Source organism: Canis lupus, chromosome 15 (genome assembly GCF_011100685.1).
Source record: "Canis lupus familiaris isolate Mischka breed German Shepherd chromosome 15, alternate assembly UU_Cfam_GSD_1.0, whole genome shotgun sequence".
Lineage (NCBI taxonomy): Eukaryota > Metazoa > Chordata > Mammalia > Carnivora > Canidae > Canis > Canis lupus.
In genome coordinates, this window is record NC_049236.1 from 36,041,558 (window position 1) to 36,058,983 (window position 17,426).

The window sequence follows — 17,426 nt, forward strand, 5'->3', positions numbered from 1 at the left end:
CGGATTGGAGGGGGCGGGGCCGAGCGGATGCGGGGGCGGCGAGCGCGCGCCCCGGCTCCACCCCCGGCCCCGCGGTGCCGCCCCCGCCTGCCTCCCCGCGGCCTCCGCCCCGCGCCCTCCTCCGCTCGCGCCCTCCGCCGCCGGCCCCAGTCCCGCGCGCCGGCCCCGCGGCCCCCTCCGCCCTCCGTCCTGCCGGGCGGCCTCCCGGGGACCCGCGGCGCCATGGCGGGCGGCCACCGCCTCCTGCTGGAGAACGCGCGGCAGGTGGTGACGGTGTGCGCCCGCGGCGAGCGCTTCCTGGCGGGGGACGCGCTGCACAGCCTGGCGGTGCTGGAGGGCGCCAGCCTGGTGGTGGGCACGTAAGTGGCCCCTTCCCCGAACTTGTGCGCCGAGGAGGGAACCGGGGACAAGCTTTCCCGCCGCCGGGGAGCCACCGCGGGCCTGTCCTTCGGGCACCTGCTGCCCCCTACCTTGTGTGACGGCGACCGGCTGTCATTCCGTGGGAAAACGCTCTCAGGCTGAACCCCCTTCCCTCCGCGTCCCCCCATCCCCAGATCTTTGGAAGCAGCGCCTCTGCGGTGGACTTCTGGGGCTTTACATGTTCACGAAACGCCCTCCCGCCCAACCCCTTGGGTGTGCGGAAAACGTTCAGCTGGTGATGGTTTGGGGGTGGTAGGAAATCAACGATTCAGCCACCAGAAAAAGAGGACATTATCGGTTTGCTTTGTTTGGCTTTGTTTTGTTTTTCATTTAACCCTCCGTGCTTCCCGCTAGAGGTGAGTAAGAGAGCAGCGAAGTTCGGGAGGACGAGCCCGCAGTGGGAGGGGGCTTGGATGCCCATTGGAATTGCAGCGCCCCAGCCCCGCCGCGGCGCCCTTGCGCAAGGTGCTCTGGCGCTTTTCTGAGGCTGCTTAGGGTTGTGCAACAGCCCAGCTTTCAGGGACCGTGTGTGTTTAATTAACAACGAGATAAAAACATTCCCAGGGTTACTGTTAAAAGTTTGTTAAAAACCAGTTAACAGAGGGCTCCCCCGGGTGGCTCAGTGGCTGAGCCTCTGCCTTTGCCTCAGGTCCTGATCCTGGGGTCCTGGGATCGAGTCCCGCATGGGGCTCCCTGCAAGGAGCCTGCTTCTCCCTCTGCGTGTGTCTTTGCCTCTCTCTCTCTGTGTCTCTCATGAGTAAATATACAAAATCTAAAAAACAAACAAACAAAACAAAAACAACCCAACAACCAGTTACCAGAACTGGACAGAGGTAGAAATCCAGGGCTGACTGACAGCCCTGCCCTGTGGAGTCCGGAGGCCGGTCTCTCTTGCTCGGTCGTGCAGGAGCCTTCCCCACTCCATCATCCAAGGTGACAGCCCCATCTCTCCTTTTGGTGTCCGCCTTCCAGACAGTAGGGAACAGGAAGAGAAAACGAACCTATTGGTTAGAGTTTAGTCATGAGGGGGCACCTGGTTAACGGGAAACCCAGAAAGGTAGGTTTCATTCTGGGTGTTCATGTGTTCAGCTAACATTTAGGAATCTAGCGCTGCAGGGAGGAGGGAACACTGACCTTGGGGAATAGCCGGCACTCTCTGTATCTGTGATTTGACTTGTTTTGCTGGCATGTGGCATTTTTTCCCCCAAAAGACGCAGATGCAAGAAGGAAATACGGTAAATGTTGACTGATACCCAATATTTGAAATCTTTAGTTTTTCCACAGTATTTATCCACACTTTAGTAATTATTTCTTGATTTTTCTTCAGGGATGGGTTTATAAAAGCCATCGGTCCTGCTGACGCTATCCAAAAACTGTTTTCTGAAGAAACGTTCGAAGAAAGAATCGACTGTTCTGGGAAATGCATCTTGCCAGGTATTAACCTTTTTTCCAGTAAAGCCCTGAAACCAGTTTTAGTAATGTAAAGAGAAAGAGGAGCAGCTTCTTTTAAATAGGGTCTTGAAATAATATTAAAATATAAGAATAGGTACTGTGCATTGAATTTCTACCACTGAATGCCTAGCTGCTTTACAAATGTGGTTTCATCTTGCATCCTTATAACTGCCCTGTAAGGTAAGTATCATTATCTCTATATTACAGATTAGAAAACTCCAGTTTAGGGATGCAGTACCCCACCCAAGATTGCTGGACAGGTAAAGGGCGAGCTGGGAATGAAACCTACTCATTCAGGTCACTTCTTCCCACTGAGATGCTGAAGACAAACCAGTTGTGTTTAGGTTCAAAGCTGTTGGAAGAATTTTACTAATCTATTTCAAAAAATAGATCAAGAAAAAAAAAAACCTGATGCACTCTGAATAGAGATTCTTGATTTTAATCCAGTCAGAACCCCTAATGAGACATTTAGTCCAAAAGGTATTTTAAATATTCTGGAAAGACACACTTTACTTGAGCTGTACCTGGATAAACAAACGTTTCACATGATTGCTTATAGTGTCTCTTCAATTAAACTGCATTTCTTTTTTGAAGGAGAATTCATATTTCTGATTTCATATTTTTCCTTCTCAAAGTGAGGAAGGATAGTATTCTGTTTTCGTACCCAGATTATTCCTTGGTGATATAGTCCTTTGTTTTCCTCACATAATAGAGGTGACACCTGTTTCAAAAGCTTGCTTGGGGGCAGCCCTGGTGGTGCAGCGGTTTAGTGCTGCCTGCAGCCCAGGGTGTGTGATCCTGGAGACCCTGGATCGAGTCCCACGTCAGGCTCTCTGTATGATGCCTGCTTCTCCCTCTGCCTGTGTCTCTGCCTCTCTGTCTCTATGAATAAATAAATAAAATCTTTAAAAAAATCGTATTAAAAAAAAAACAAAAGCTTGCTTGGTGAGCACGGACTTAGTGGGCAAAAGGGGCTGTAGGTATTTCTTTAATGGGCATTCTCATCATGCCAGTCGCCCTCCTGCACCAAAGCTTTCTAGACCAGTGCAGACAGTATTCTTGTTTCCTTTCTGTTGGAGGAAACCTACAGACAAATTCTTCTCCTCCAAGATGGTTTACCATCATCTTGCTTTCCCAAGAGTGGTATGGGATCATTGGCCTGCTGTTTAAGGGCTTTCTCTTTCTCAGCTTTAAAGATGATTTGATTCATTGATTACAGGTTTGGTGGATGCACACACACATCCAGTATGGGCTGGTGAAAGAGTTCACGAGTTTGCAATGAAGGTAACTGCAATTAACGATGGCAAGTCAAAATAAGGCACAAGTACAGACAAGTCTTTTTCTAAAGAGTTATTGGCCATTAGGCTTTGCAACTTATGTCTACATTTCTTTTTCTTTTTTTTAAATTTTTATTTATTTATGATAGTCACAGAGAGAGAGAGAGAGAGAGGCAGAGACATAGGCAAAGGGAGAAGCAGGCTCCATGCACTGGGAGCCCGATGTGGGATTCGATCCTGGGTCTCCAGGATGGCGCCCTGGGCCAAAGGCAGGCGCTAAACCGCTGCGCCACCCAGCGATCCCCTACATTTCTTTTTCATGGATATTTTTACTGGCCTGGACTATGCAAAATAAATTGCAACAAAACTAACTTATAACTGTCCAAATATTTATGCTATGCACAGGGCCAGCAATCATTTTAGGTATAATAGTTATCAAAATTTTTTACCTGTAGAATCCTTATGTATGTACCTATGCATGTATGTTTTAGAATCATCCCTTTAAAACAGAACTGGGCTGCCTTCTGGAGCCTGGGTGGCCTAGTCTGTTAAGTATCTGACTTCAGTTCAGGTCCTGATCTCAGGGTCCTGGGATGGAGCCCCAAGTAGGCCTCAGCACTCAGCAGGGAGTCTGCTTGTCCCTCTCCCTCTGCCCCTCCCCCTGCTTGCACCTGCTCTCTCTCAAATAAATACAATCTTACAAAAAACAAAATAGAGGGACGCCTGGGTGGCTCAGCGGTTAAGCATCTGCCTCCGGCTCAGGGCATGATCCTGGGATCTGGGATCAAGTCCCACATCGGGCTCTCTGCGGGGAGCCTGCTTCTCCCTCTGCCTGTGTCTCTGCTCCTCTCTCTGTGTTGCTCATGAATAAGTAAACAAGTAAATCTTAAAAAAGAAAAGAAAAGAAACTCTGGTAGGGAGACACCAGGCTGGCATACTTCGTTTGTGCCACCCACCTTGCTGCCCAGAGTAACTGGAACCCAGGAAGAGCTTCTTTGCTTGAGTGACAGAGGTCAGGCCCCAAACCCTAGTGGTCAGATACTGAGAGGTGGATACCCCCCTCCAGGGTCCCCTTAGTGGATATTTGGAATAACTGTAGCAGGGTTCCTGAATTGCTTAAGCTTTGTTTTCTCATAGGTGCCAGGGGCGGACAGAGACTTTGTCGGTATACACTGGGGCCAACCGGGTTGTTAAAATACTGAAATACTTCTGGGCTGGTTGGTAGATTGCCGCTGCTGTGGTAGACCCTAAGTGCCCCCCCCCCCCCCCATCTCCCATTTCTGCCATCGCAGTCCTTCCTGGGATATTCACCCCCCACCCCGGGCTCCCCACCAGCCGGCACAGTAGGGGCCTCCCTGGCTCTGTACCCCAGCATCCTTTCTGATCTGCTGGTGTCCCTGACATGCCAACTGTTAATCATTTTGGATATCGCCCCCCGGGAGACGGGGGGGTGCACCGCGGCCCTGCCGGCCACCTCCCGCGTGCGGCCAGCCTAAGGCCGAGCCCTGTGTTCAGCTGGCAGGTGCCACGTACATGGATATCCACCAGGCTGGAGGAGGGATCAACTTCACGGTGGAGCACACGCGCCAAGCCTCGGAGGAGGAGCTGTTCGGCTCCCTCCGGGGGCGGCTGCAGAGCATGGTGCGCGCGGGGACCACGCTGGCGGAGTGCAAGAGCGGATACGGCCTCGACCTGCAGACGGAGCTCAAGATGCTGCGCGTGATCGAGCGCGCCCGCCGGCAGCTGCCCATCGGCATCTCGGCCACGTACTGCGGGGCTCACTCGGTGCCAAAGTAACCTCCGTGCGCCCGGGCTTGACGTGGGGCGTCGAAAATAGAGGAGGGAGGGGGCAGGTGGCGCCTAAGTGGGGATGCGTTGCCAGGGCTGGAGGTGCGGCGGCGCTTTTGGGGCTTGCAGAGTCCAGCAGAAGCCCTTAGAAAGGTGTTCTGATGGATTCTAATAGTCCTCTCCGCGGGCGGTTTTAGGAAGGCCCCTCGCAGTCATCAGTTTGCTAGTCCCTTAATGACGGGCGAGGAAGAAAAGAAGAGATGCTCAAAACTCGTTTGGTTAATAAAAAGCAATGCCGCCTCATAGATCCTTTAAAATGACATATTACTTTAACTAGTTGCCCAAGGCAGCATAATGACACTCTAGAGATTAAAAGTAACACCGTGTAGGAGGTAGATCAAATCTTGAGGTCAAGACGACTCAGAATTTTTTTTTTTTAGAAGTTTTTTTTTTAAAGATCTTTTATTTATTTATTCATGAGAGACACAGAGAGGCAGAGGGAGAAGCAGGCTCCATGCAGGGAGCCTGAGGTGGGCCTGGGACCCTGTGCTGAAGGCCGTGCTAAACCCCTGAGCCACCTGGGCTGCCCGCAGAATGGTTTCTATTTTTGTTCATCTCTACTTGTTTAACAGCAGCAAACATGTTTTCTTGTAAATGTGTTTTAGCTTTCCCTTTTATCTAAGAAGTTTCTCCTATATGGCTTTCTTATAGAGAAATCTGTTCCTTTCTGCTTCTTATCTGTCCTGGAATTTCTAGACCCAAAGGCCCACAGTTTCAGAATTAAAAGGTCCAAAAGAAATCCAGGACTTGAAAATAAACAGAACAAAGACTTAGTGCAGTTTTGGGTTTTGATAACTAAGATATGTAGGAGCTACAGGCTTACAGAAATTATTTGGAAGTTTAATAACATATTTTTACATTTAGTTTCATGCACTTTGGAAAGTAAGTTTAATGTTAATTTTTTTGCTTATTTTCAGTCAGAGAATAAAAAATGAACATTAAGTTTATTATTGTAAATTCACAAAATTAAGTAGAAAATAAATAAATAATATTTCCAGTGATGTTCTTGTACATTTTTAGCATTTATACTTCTGAAATTATTAATGCTTAAAACTGCACTAAGACTTTTGGGACATCTGTCTATAGGAAAGATTTTTTTGTTTTTCTAAACAGAACATAAGGGACACCTGGGTGGCTCAGTGGTTGAGCATCTGCCTTCAGCTCGAGTCCCACAGTAGGCTCCCTGCGGGGAGCCTGCTTCTTCCTCTGCCTATGTCTCTGCCTCTCTCTGTGTCTCTAATGAATAAATAAATAACATCTTTAAAAAATAATAAAAATAAACAGAACATAAGGTGGATGACAGGCAGTGTAACGTGGTAGAGCTGTCCTAGGCTTTGGAGCCATACCAGGCCTGGGTTTGAATCCAGCTTTGCTACTTCCCACTGGGTGATTTTGAGGGCTTCACTTAACTTTTTTGAACATCTATAAAACAGCTAAATAACACACAATTCTATTTGATTGTCTTGAGAATTAGGAGCAACATATGTGAGTGCCTGTCTCCTCAAGGTTCACCTCTATCTTCCCACCAAAATGGTTTTTGCTGAGCAAGAGACCTCTGTGTGCCAAATACAGGACTAAGGTTTTACAGGAATTTTCTCCATCTGCGAATGAGTCTCTGAGGTCTGCGTCTTGGCCCTCAACGATATAGTCTGAGGCTCAGAGTATGCCAAATGATGGCTACATGACGTCTCTAAAGTTACATAGCCAGCAAGTAGTAGGGCTCTGTGTCCAACTGACTTCAAAAAGCCCAGCTCTTTCTACTCTAAAACTACCCCAGAATTTTAGAGAGAATTTCAGGGTCTCCCACAATTCTCTTTCCCCATGGTTCTAAATGGTGGGACAAGAAGCCTTACTTAGGCAGATGCTTCTAGAAACAGTGTGGAAGAAGGAAAAGTCCAAGTGATCACTAGGACTCAGGTGAGGAACCTGTAGTTGGGTTATTAGGGAAGCATCCAGGATGCTGAGTGTCCTTGGCAAGAACTTTTTCAGCCAGGTGGCCTTGCTGGCATTCTCGAAGGCAACATGGCTGGGCTTTGAGTCCCTGTGTACAGTCATTGCTTATAGAAATCTTGTCAATACCTCTTCTACATCCCAAATGTTAAGACTCTTGAATTGTACCTTTGATTATTTCTCTGCCTTTGTGAGGCTTGAGGTCATTTGCCCACAGTTGGTCAGATTCTTCCAGTGCCAGAAAAGCCTTTCTTCAATGAAAAACAAAATATTATTATTGCTATTATTATTATATTTTACCCATGTAATCTCATTTTCTTCCCCCAGAGGAAAGACTGCTGTGGAAGCTGCTGATGAAATCATCAATAGCCACCTCCCAAAGCTGATGGAGCTGGGTGCAAGTGGGGAAATCCACGTGGACAACATAGATGTGTTCTGTGAGAAGGGCGTCTTCGATCTCAATTCCACCAGAAGGATTCTTCAAAGTGGAAAAGAGATGGGATTACAGATTAACTTCCACGGGGATGAACTCCACCCAATGAAGGCTGCTGAGGTGTGGTTGACCTTTTGTTTTTCCGTTGTCAACACTCATACTACAGAAGACTTTATTCAGAGGTGGCAGTAGCCTTCTGCAAAGGCAGAAGATGGGGAAATTTGTCTGAACAAGGTGTGGATTGGTCTGGTTGGGCCTCAGAATCCCTAATCTCAGTTAGAAATGTACTTTTTTGCTGGTCATTTACCTTTTTAATAACCCGCTGGTGGCATTCGTAGAAAAGGAAGTGTTTTTGAGATCTTGTTTATCAAATTCATAACCTCTTTGGGTTGGCACCCAACGCCACACTGGCCAAGTCTACTAATTTCACATGTAGCTTCTAGGGTTTTTCCGTGGCAGCGTCCAGGTGAACGTTGGCAGAGCACACCATTAATAGTCACAGGTTGATCTTCTGATCTTATATCTTGCTCAGATTCATTTATTCATGCTTTCTACAAATACTTGAGTGTGTGCCCTGTGCCAGGCACTGAGAATTCAGCAGTGAATAAGGCAGACAGAACTCCGCAGTCGTGTCTAGATGTCTCTCTAAGCTCTGGAATGAAACAAACAACTGCCCTTGGGGCCTAAAAACAGATGTGGATACTCCACCTGTGTCCCAACCACAACACATCCAATGTGCTCTTAATATCACTTCCAAATCCTGTCCTGTGTTTCCTGCCCGGTGAATGACCCCGTTATCTAGGTATTGCCCAAGCAGGCAACTTGGACATCACTTGTCTGCCCCCCCCCCCCCCCCCCACATTTCAGTCAACCAGCAAGGCCTCCAGGTTTGCCTCCTGAGTGGGTCTAGATCTGCTTCTCTTCAGCCCACCGCCTAGGTCACACCACCATCAGCTGCTTGCAGCTGGACTCCCCAACAGCTTCTTCTCCACGGGCCAAGCGTGCCCGCACTCTAACCCGTTCCCATAACCCCTTCCCTCAGTGCCTCTGATCTCCTTCTCCATTGCTGCAGACCAGTGGAAGTCTCACCAGGGCTCGCAGGACAAATCCCATACTCCATACCTGTAGCCCTACTGGGATCCAGCTCTTGCTTACCTTCTCTCTCTCTCTCTCTCTCTCTCTCTCTCTCCCTCTTTCTCTCTTTCTTTCTCTCCTCCCCCTTTTACTTCCATTGCCCTCTTTACCATGAGCCAGCACAAATAGTTTTAGTACGCCTGATACCCCACGCCTCTGGACATGCTTTCTCTAATCCGAATACCCCTTGACTGGCTAACTCTAACTACCCCACCCCTCCATTTTCCATCTCAGCTACTGCTCCTCTGGGATCCTTCCCAAACCTCTCCAAGAAGGAGCTGTTGTCCCTCCTTGTGCTTGTCCCCCTGTGGTCAAATCCCTACTGCACTGTAAACAAACAGGCTGAGGACGTACCCATGGCTTCACAGCCCTGTTCCTGGAGGTTAGCATAATGCCCGGCATACAGCTGGCCATTAGTGAGTAAATATTTGGTGAATGTTTGTTGAATGAATGTGAACTAGGTGGTCAGCAAGCTACTTTAGGTTGTAGAGAGTGAACTGGTGAATTAAACAGAGGGATCAATACCTGGGATCAAACCAAATTGAGTTTGGGCAAGTGAAGGTAACTCCAAGGTTAAAAGGAAGCTCCGCCTGGGGAGCAGAGCCTGTCTTTGGTGCATCTGCCTCCCCAGAGCCCCAGACCAGAATGCTCTGAGACCTGAGCTAGCTGCTGACGAGGGGCCAGCCCTCTCCTGCCCTGGTGTGGGCATTGCTGCCTCCCTGGGCCACAGCGTAATGTCAAAAATGAGTTTCCTTTCTTTTCTTTGGAGAGCTTAACATATCACCTTACAGGCTGGGGCACTATGTGCATGTGTGTTTGCGTGTGTGTGTGTGTGTGTGTGTACACGTGTCAAGCTGAGAAGAAACCCACTCGAATGCCATGTTCTTATTATCATCATAGCATTACCTCCACCTAGTTTTCTTCTAACCATTGAGCCCAGACTTTTTATCTGGAGAGAAATCAAGCTCCAGCAGATACTCTCAAGTTATATGTATAATTTCACATTTTTAAAGTTTGTTTTCTTAACTGATCTGTTTCTGCTGAGTGCAATGGCACCGCAGCATACCTTTCCTTATTGTGTTTTGAATGATGCTGTAAGAGTCAGATTTTATTACCAATATCACTCTGCTTGAAGAACATCCGTAAGCACTTGGATTCGAGAATAGTTTTGGAAGTAGCACACTAGCTATTTTTCAAATGAATGTCCGTCATGAACCTTTTACCCATTTGGGGGCTTGTGCTTGTGAGAAGCAGTTGCCAAGACATTTTAGTAGCAGAGTGCTGTTTATATTTTGCAGGGAAAAAAAATGTTCTGGCACTTTATTGATTGTTGTTGCTGCTGGTGAAAGCTTTCTCTCTCTGCCCGTTCTGCTTAGCTCGGGGCTGAGCTGGGAGCCCTGGCGGTCAGTCACCTGGAAGAAGCTAGCGACGAAGGCATCGCTGCCATGGCAACGGCCAGGTGCTCGGCCATCCTCCTGCCCACCACGGCCTACATGCTGAGGTGAGCTATTCGGGCAGGTGCAGGCATAAGGACACAGGTCCAGATGCCTACATCTTATTTCATTGCCCTTCCAAATTCCTTACAAACTCAGATCATGGAAGATACCAACTCTGGAGTGAGGTATCCTGATACCTTAGACCTGATACCTTAGACCAAATGGCCTTTCTGTGGCAGGGTTATTGGGAAGAGTAGAGCTTTCTCTTTCTCCCCCCCCCCCCCCCCATGTTGAGAATGTTCTAAATAAAAATTCAATGTGCGTTATGTTTATAACTATAAAATAATGAAGTATGCTTTCTGCTTTAAAAAACATGCATCAGATGTTAGAGAGGTCTGGCAGTGTTCAGAATCTGAAGGAGCTGTTGTCTAAGAGGATGCAAGTGGGTACCACAGTCCTCACAGATCCCCAGGGGTGGGAGGAAAGGGGAGATATCTAAGTGTATTTTGTTAAATCTCCCCAAGAATTTTGCTGTTTGTCCTCTAAGGATTGAATACGCCTAGTCTGTAGTGCATCTCTATGGCTGCTGTTGGAGAAATCAGCGTCTGGAGGTGGGTTTGGATGTCATCACCAGAGGGCGCTACCTAGCACCTCATAGGTGGCCAGAAATAATATCCCACAGCCCGCAGAACACCTCCCACCGCAAAGAATTATCTTGTCTAAGAATTGCACACCTACAATTATGAATTATGCCAAGGTTGAGACACTGCTTTAGGGATTGAAAAGCCAGGCTTTGAGTAATTTCTATTAATTTGTTTGTTTGTTTGTTTGAGAGTGAGTGAGGGCGCTCCCATGTGCATATGAGCTGGGGGGAGGGACAGAGGGAGAGGAGAGAAAGAATGTAAAGATTCTTCACACTTGACAGAGGGCTCGATCTCTTGACCATGAGATCATGACCTGACCAAAATCAAGAATGGATGCCTAACGGACCAAGCCACCTTGGCTCCCTTCGAGTAACTTTTATAGGAGAGAAAATAGGAATACTGCAGTATTTTTCTCAAATATATTATGATGTTATACATATATGTGTATTATTACTGTTCTCTTAATTTTAAGAGTAGACATAATGCAGATTGCATCCAGGAAATATCAATCAATAACCATTCTTGGTATCTTGGCATTTCCAACAAGTCTCAGCAGTCATCAATCAGTACTTAATCTGGTTAGTTTTCCATCAGCCAAGGGATAAATTTTACCAAAAAAAAGGTTCTTCCTTTACCTCACCTTGAATCTCTTAAAGATGGAGCGAAAATCTGAGAATTGCACTGTGAAGGGCAACTCAGCAAGAGAAGTCTGAGCTCTGTCCCTATGCCAGAGGCGGCTGCCATCTGTGGTAACCGCAAGATGGGCTGACCATACAGTCTGGAGAAAGCCACACTTTTTCTCTCTGGCTTCTCTGGTCCGGTATTTTTCTGATATCTCCAACGGGAGCAACCTGCAGGACTCCCTGCCGTGCCCTAAATTTCTCCACTCTCATTTCCAGAGTAACAGTTGCCTTATGCCACTTCCTTTAATCATTATTTTATGCACCTTTTGTAAACTGTTTAAGTTTATTCAGGATACATTCACCTCAGTTTTTCTGGAACTCCCTTGATACTTCTACAGTCTCATTTTTTCCCCTCTTTATTTCTGGAAGGGGAGGGGAGGCCATCAGCATGAACTGTGAGGGTTGCTGGGTGGCTCAGTGGGTTAAGCAGCTGCCTTCAGCTCAGGGCATGATCTAGGGTCCTGGGATGAGCCCAATATGGGTTCCTTGCTCAGCGGGGAATCTGCTTCTCCCTCCCCTCCCCTCTCATGCTCTCTCTTTCTCTCAAATAAATAAATAATAAAATCTTTAAAAAAATAAAAAAGAGAATGAACTGTGGGGAAATTTTAAGCTCTACCTTTCCTCCTTCTCCTCTCTGCTTCACCCACCTCCTCTCATACATTATCCCATGTTATCCAGTGTTGAGGAACATTATCTTAGGTAGTCCTGCAAATTGTCAATCATAGACTATGAATGTTTCAAGGACCTCACTCATGGCCTAGAAACCTGTAGGCTCTCAGACAACTGATTTTATCTATTCCCCTCCCCACAACACTGTGAGCCTTGAATAAACACTAACATAGTTTCTGACAGCTCAAGGCTGTATGCCTAGGATGACCCAGGCCCCCTTAAAGGGAGCACCTGCCTGAGAGAGCCCAGCCTGCTAGTAGCAGGGGAATTTACTGTTTGTTCCAGCAAAACCAGGTGATAGGCAGATAGGCCCCTGGACTTCCTCTTAGAGCAGTCACTTTACAAAGTTTGCAAATGTAAATCCTTTCTCTGTTCCTTTGAGATATAACTCTTCTACCACTCAGGATTGTCTTCTTAAATACCTGCCCCTTCTTCCTCCCGACTTTCTTATTCTTTCTTTGAAACACCCATTTAAGGATGCCTGGGTGGTTCAGTGGTTGAGCATCTGCCTTCAGCCCAGGGCATGATCCTGGAGTCCCAGGATCGAGTCCCACGTCAGGCTCCCAGCATGGAGCCTGCTTCTCCCTTGGCCTGTGTCTCTACCTATCTCTCTCTCTCTCTCTCTCTCTCTCTCTCTGTATCTCTCGTGAATAAATAAATAAAATCTTAAAACAACAACAACACAACATCCAGTTACCACTGTACAAATCAAAACAGTCTAGTCTACACTGGACTCTTTCCCCTTTTGCAATAGACTATACAGTCTGTCTTCACCACTTTAGCCAGTGTTTGGCTCAGTTTTTCTCTGATATAACTTTTGAGTCATGTCCTAAAGAATAATATTTTGCCAAGGAGATCAAAGAGACTTGCAACCCAGGAAGAAGCACAGACATTTTGTATATTAGATTCTTAGGCCTTCAAAATTTTAAAGGGCTGACAAAAAAATGTTTGAGACCCCTCTCCACCCAAGGAGAGGGAGAGACATGAATTTTTTAAAATTGCAAAATGGAAAAAAATAAAAAAATAAAAAAAATAAAATTGCAAAATGGAAGTTAATAAAAATAGCATTATTTTAACCCCATTGTTTATGTTTGGGAGTCAAAAAAAGTCTGTTACACTTGAAGAAAATTTTAAGTCATATTTTTCTTCCTTAGCAAGAATCTCTGAATGTATGTAAAGATTGCCAAAATACTCCCAAATTAAAGAAGTTAGTCACAGACAAGTCATTTCAAAAGCAGAATGATAAAATTCAAGAATCCCGGGGTTCCACCTGGCCTCACCACTGAACACTTAACCTTGAGTTTGTTTCTTCCTCCAGAACACACGGGGGTTGGATAGCTTAGGTCTGTTTTTTTTCTGAACATCTCGTCTGCAGAAGTTCTACTTCCAGAGACTGACATCTTCCTTTTTTTTGCCCCCTCCTCTTAGACTGAAGCAACCTCGCGCTAGGAAGATGTTAGATGAAGGAGTCATAGTTGCTCTGGGCAGCGATTTCAACCCTAACGCATATTGCTTTTCAATGGTAACTATTTTTAATGTGCCTTTCCGAGCAAAGAATCAGTTTTCTACCATGTGTATAAATGATTTAAAAATAGTTCACTGTTAAAATGTACCAAAGATCTAAGAAAATATTTTCCTGTGAAACAAAAAAAAAGTGTAGACAGCAGGGTAAATTGGGTACGTCTGTGCCACATGGATGCCTCTAGGCATCGAGAGAGGAGAGAAAGTTCTATCTGCATAATTTTTTGATTCAGCCTTGGGCATTGTGGTTTGACGATAATTTACTACCATCTTGGAGGAGAGCACAAGCTCAAAGAAGTTTTAGTAAATAAGTATGTAGGGGGGCTTTCATCTTACATAGTGAGTGGTCTTGAAAAGTTGTAAATAAATACTCAATACACGGGGGTCAGGGGCGCTAGGGTGTGATCTCTGTAACAAAGGAATCTTTTCCAAAGCGTAAGAATCTTTATATGTAAATTAAAATGTTATACCAGTTTAGCTAGTTCATCCCACACACTTAATTTCCATTATTGGTTGCGCCGTGTTGAGAAATGTCCTAGGGAGCAGTTGCCATCTTGTGACTTTCCTCTAACACTCTTCTTTTCTGCCTCAGCCAGTGGTCATGCACCTGGCCTGTGTGAACATGAGAATGTCCATGCCTGAAGCCTTGGCGGCTGCCACCATCAATGCAGCTTATGCTCTGGGAAAATCTCACACACACGGATCCCTGGAAGTGGGCAAACAGGGAGATCTCATTGTCATCAATGCGGCCAGGTGAATGACCTCTCAACCGAGCTATTTTATTTTATGTCCCTCGTAACATGTGGACTGGGTTTAAATGCCTTTCCTGCATCAGGCTCTGTGTAGGCTCAGAAGCTCCCCAATCTCCTTCATCATCATCATCCCTTTCCAACCAGAAAGTCTCCCTACAGGTCGTAGACCAAACAGGGTAGATAGACCCCCTTGTCTGGTCTCGTTATCTGCCTTATACCTGTCATAGCTCTCCAGGTTTTTCTTCTGTTTACCTGGACTTTGGACTTGTGCCCCTGGCTTGCATTCTTGTTTTTCTGCTGGAGTTCTGACCTACAGCTTGTGCTGAGCCATGGGTGTCCCAACTCCAGCTGGTCACCCTGCTTCTGATTCATCACCTCTCTGGCTTCCCCTACCAGATCCCCAAAGCCTCACTTCAGTTTTCTTGGCCCTGGGTTCATATTATTCACCCACGGTCTGTTGTCAACTGTGCTTCCAATTTAACAATTTGAGTCTTATTTTCCTAAATCTTGAAGTTGTAAATCCTTGACCCTAGCAAGCCTATTGCACTACTTGGTCCTCAAGTTCAACTGAAGAAAAGCAACTCTGTAATTCTACTCTTCACTCTCTCTATTGAAAATAATGCTGATGTCACCTTTCGTATATCACTTAATCGGATCAAATATTTTAAGGTCAAATACTTAAATAATACCATTGAACAATATTTAAGTCATAGACTAGTTATCATAGTAATCTACTATTTTTTTAAAAAGCCCAAATATCGATGACAAGGTATAAAGACATTTCTAGAGAATGTATTTCTAAATTAGCATTTATTGACAAAGTGATGATTTTGACCTGTATGCATTAAAGTGTGTTTGATTTCTTTCTAGATGGGAGCATTTGATTTACCAGTTTGGAGGCCATCATGAATTAATTGAATATGTTGTAGCTAAAGGAAAAGTCATCTATAAAAATGAAAGATCTGAAAGAAAATAGAAGACTCTGCGACAGTATAAGTCAACGCAGTTGCAGTAAAAGTTAAAACACTCTAGTGATTTACCAATGTGATGTCACTTAAATATATTTCAGTACTTTGTTAATCCACTTGAAAAAAAATCAAGTCATTAATTTCTTTTAACATGTGCACCTGGACATATTAACAGGTAAATCAAATGGATCATGATCTTAGAACATTACATCACTTCACAGAGATTTGTTACAAATATTTTGGAGATTAATATGATAGAGTATCATCGAAATGCCTTCATTGGGGAAAAGCAGATTGGCAGTTAGGTAGACATGGCTTGAAATTGCCATTTTGTTTCTGCTTTTCAAATTTCAGTCTTTAAACTACATTTTGTGAAAATTAGGGGATGGTGAGAAATCCAAGTGATATGTCCCAAACTAAGCAAATGTAGCCTTCTATGATAAGCAGCTAGATTGTCCTTTCCCCACACATTGTTTCTCTAAAAGCTCTTTGAATGCATGAGTGTCCCCTGAGAGAGGATGTCCTTCTATTCCTAATCTCTTCTCTGCTCTAACAATAGAGCTTCACAGCACAGTTCAAGACTCATCATTTTACATGTAGGTATAGGGGCCTTCCTAGAATGGATGCATTTGGACCAAATCCAATAATGTAATTTTCAAAAATCATTTTTAATTTTTTGATTATTCACATTACAAATAAAAACAAAATTTTTATAGTTCTTAATAAATATTTGTTGTCACTATTATTGTTTCTAGCCCTGTAAGTAGATCGGTAGCATTACCTATTATAGTTTTTTAGGAAATGAACAATATAAATAGGTGTTTCTAAAACCATATGAGTTTACTTGAAATCTTTTTAAATGTTTAGACATCCTTATAATCACAACTGCATTATTAAACTTTATCCTATTTATGAATAATTTGAGAAGTAAATATTAATCAAATTATCAAATTATCACCCATTACACATTAATAAAGGCTGAATCAATGAGGCTTTACTGTATTCCACTTAAATAAAATCAAAATATTCCTTGTTGGGAGGTTATGGGTAACAATACACAATGCTGTCATTACCTAGTAGCTTGGGATCATTGGAGCATTGTCCCTCATATACTTGGGGGAGTCTTGAGGGAATGTGGGAGCAGCATGGTCACCATGGGTGATGCCTCCCCTGTGACCAAACACCTACTCAACAGTAGGAATTTGGGATGCAGACAATAGATATAAAGGCTAAAATTAAATACTAGGTATGTTTAAACATAGAAGTCTATCTTGATACCTATGGAATAAGAAGGTAAAGTGCACCCTACTCTCTCTAGGAGGCATTCATTTTAAACAAATAGCATTAATGTCTTTTCTAAGTGAAAGCAGAAGAGGATACCCATCCAGAACTGCCTTAGTCCTCCCAGGCCAGTGTCCTGTAACCCCTTGCAAATTGGGAGCTTGCTGGAAATGAGAACCATGGCCCCACCCCAGACCTGCTGAATCAGAATCTGTGTCTTAACCAGCCACTGGGTTATTGTACACCTGTTAAAGTCTGAGAAGTGCTGCAGCGTAGGCCCTAGCCATACTGGCTTTCACACTGTGCCTCAAAACACAGTTTGTTTTTGCTGTTCCAGGTCTTGCAGCACTGTTCCTTTTGCCTAGATGGTTTTCCTGCTCTTCTCTATGTGGGAAATTAGAGCTAGTCTTTCCCCACCCCTACTGCACACCCATTGTCCATGCTAGCCTTAATAGCACTGTGATTTAACTCTCTCTTTAGAATGTAAGTTAGTAGAGGGCAACCACCACCTCATGCCCTGGATCTAGTATGGTGACTGGATCATAGCAGGTGATCAATAAATGAATTTTTATGCTGATAAAAATTCACTGATAGTCACAGTGAAAATTACTTAATTAAAACATACTAAGTATGCCAACCCAGGAATTCATGTTAAGGATTCATGTTTGTGGATTGGAAAGAGCATATGAATTCCTTAATATAATGCCAAAGAATGATGCTTATGGGGGAATAAATTGTAAAAGTAAAACCAAAGACAGTTCCATAGTTGAGTGGAGAGGCTGCTATCATTCTTAGCTTTGGGGTCTGGAAGGATTTTGATGAGAGAGAAAAGCTCCAAGATGGAACATTATGAAGTGTTTAGAAGACAGGTGATGAGCTCTCCTAGCTCCTTGGGGATCTAGGGCCAGCTCAGAATTCACAGGGCTTTGGAACATCACTAGTAGGAACCTCATTCTTA

General features: G+C 44.9%; 1 protein-coding gene across 1 annotated transcript; it reads left to right on the forward strand.

Moving 5' to 3' along the window:
* Positions 1-194: 194 nt before the first annotated feature.
* Positions 195-15,914, forward strand: AMDHD1 (amidohydrolase domain containing 1). The gene is made up of 9 exons (XM_038558699.1): positions 195-359; positions 1,748-1,854; positions 3,092-3,156; positions 4,665-4,942; positions 7,275-7,500; positions 9,891-10,015; positions 13,375-13,468; positions 14,060-14,220; positions 15,090-15,914. Exons 1-9 carry the CDS (start codon positions 223-225, stop codon positions 15,193-15,195), a joined length of 1,299 nt encoding a protein of 432 aa, XP_038414627.1. The 5' UTR covers positions 195-222; the 3' UTR covers positions 15,196-15,914.
* Positions 15,915-17,426: the final 1,512 nt, after the last annotated feature.

Coding starts and splice junctions, on each gene's coding strand:
- AMDHD1 (XM_038558699.1), top strand. CDS start 223: ATGGCGGGCGGCCACCGCCTCCTGCTGGAGAACGCGCGGCAGGTGGTG. Junction 3,157..4,664: donor TTCACGAGTTTGCAATGAAG/GTAACTGCAATT, acceptor CCCTGTGTTCAG/CTGGCAGGTGCCACGTACAT. Junction 4,943..7,274: donor GGGGCTCACTCGGTGCCAAA/GTAACCTCCGTG, acceptor TTCTTCCCCCAG/AGGAAAGACTGCTGTGGAAG.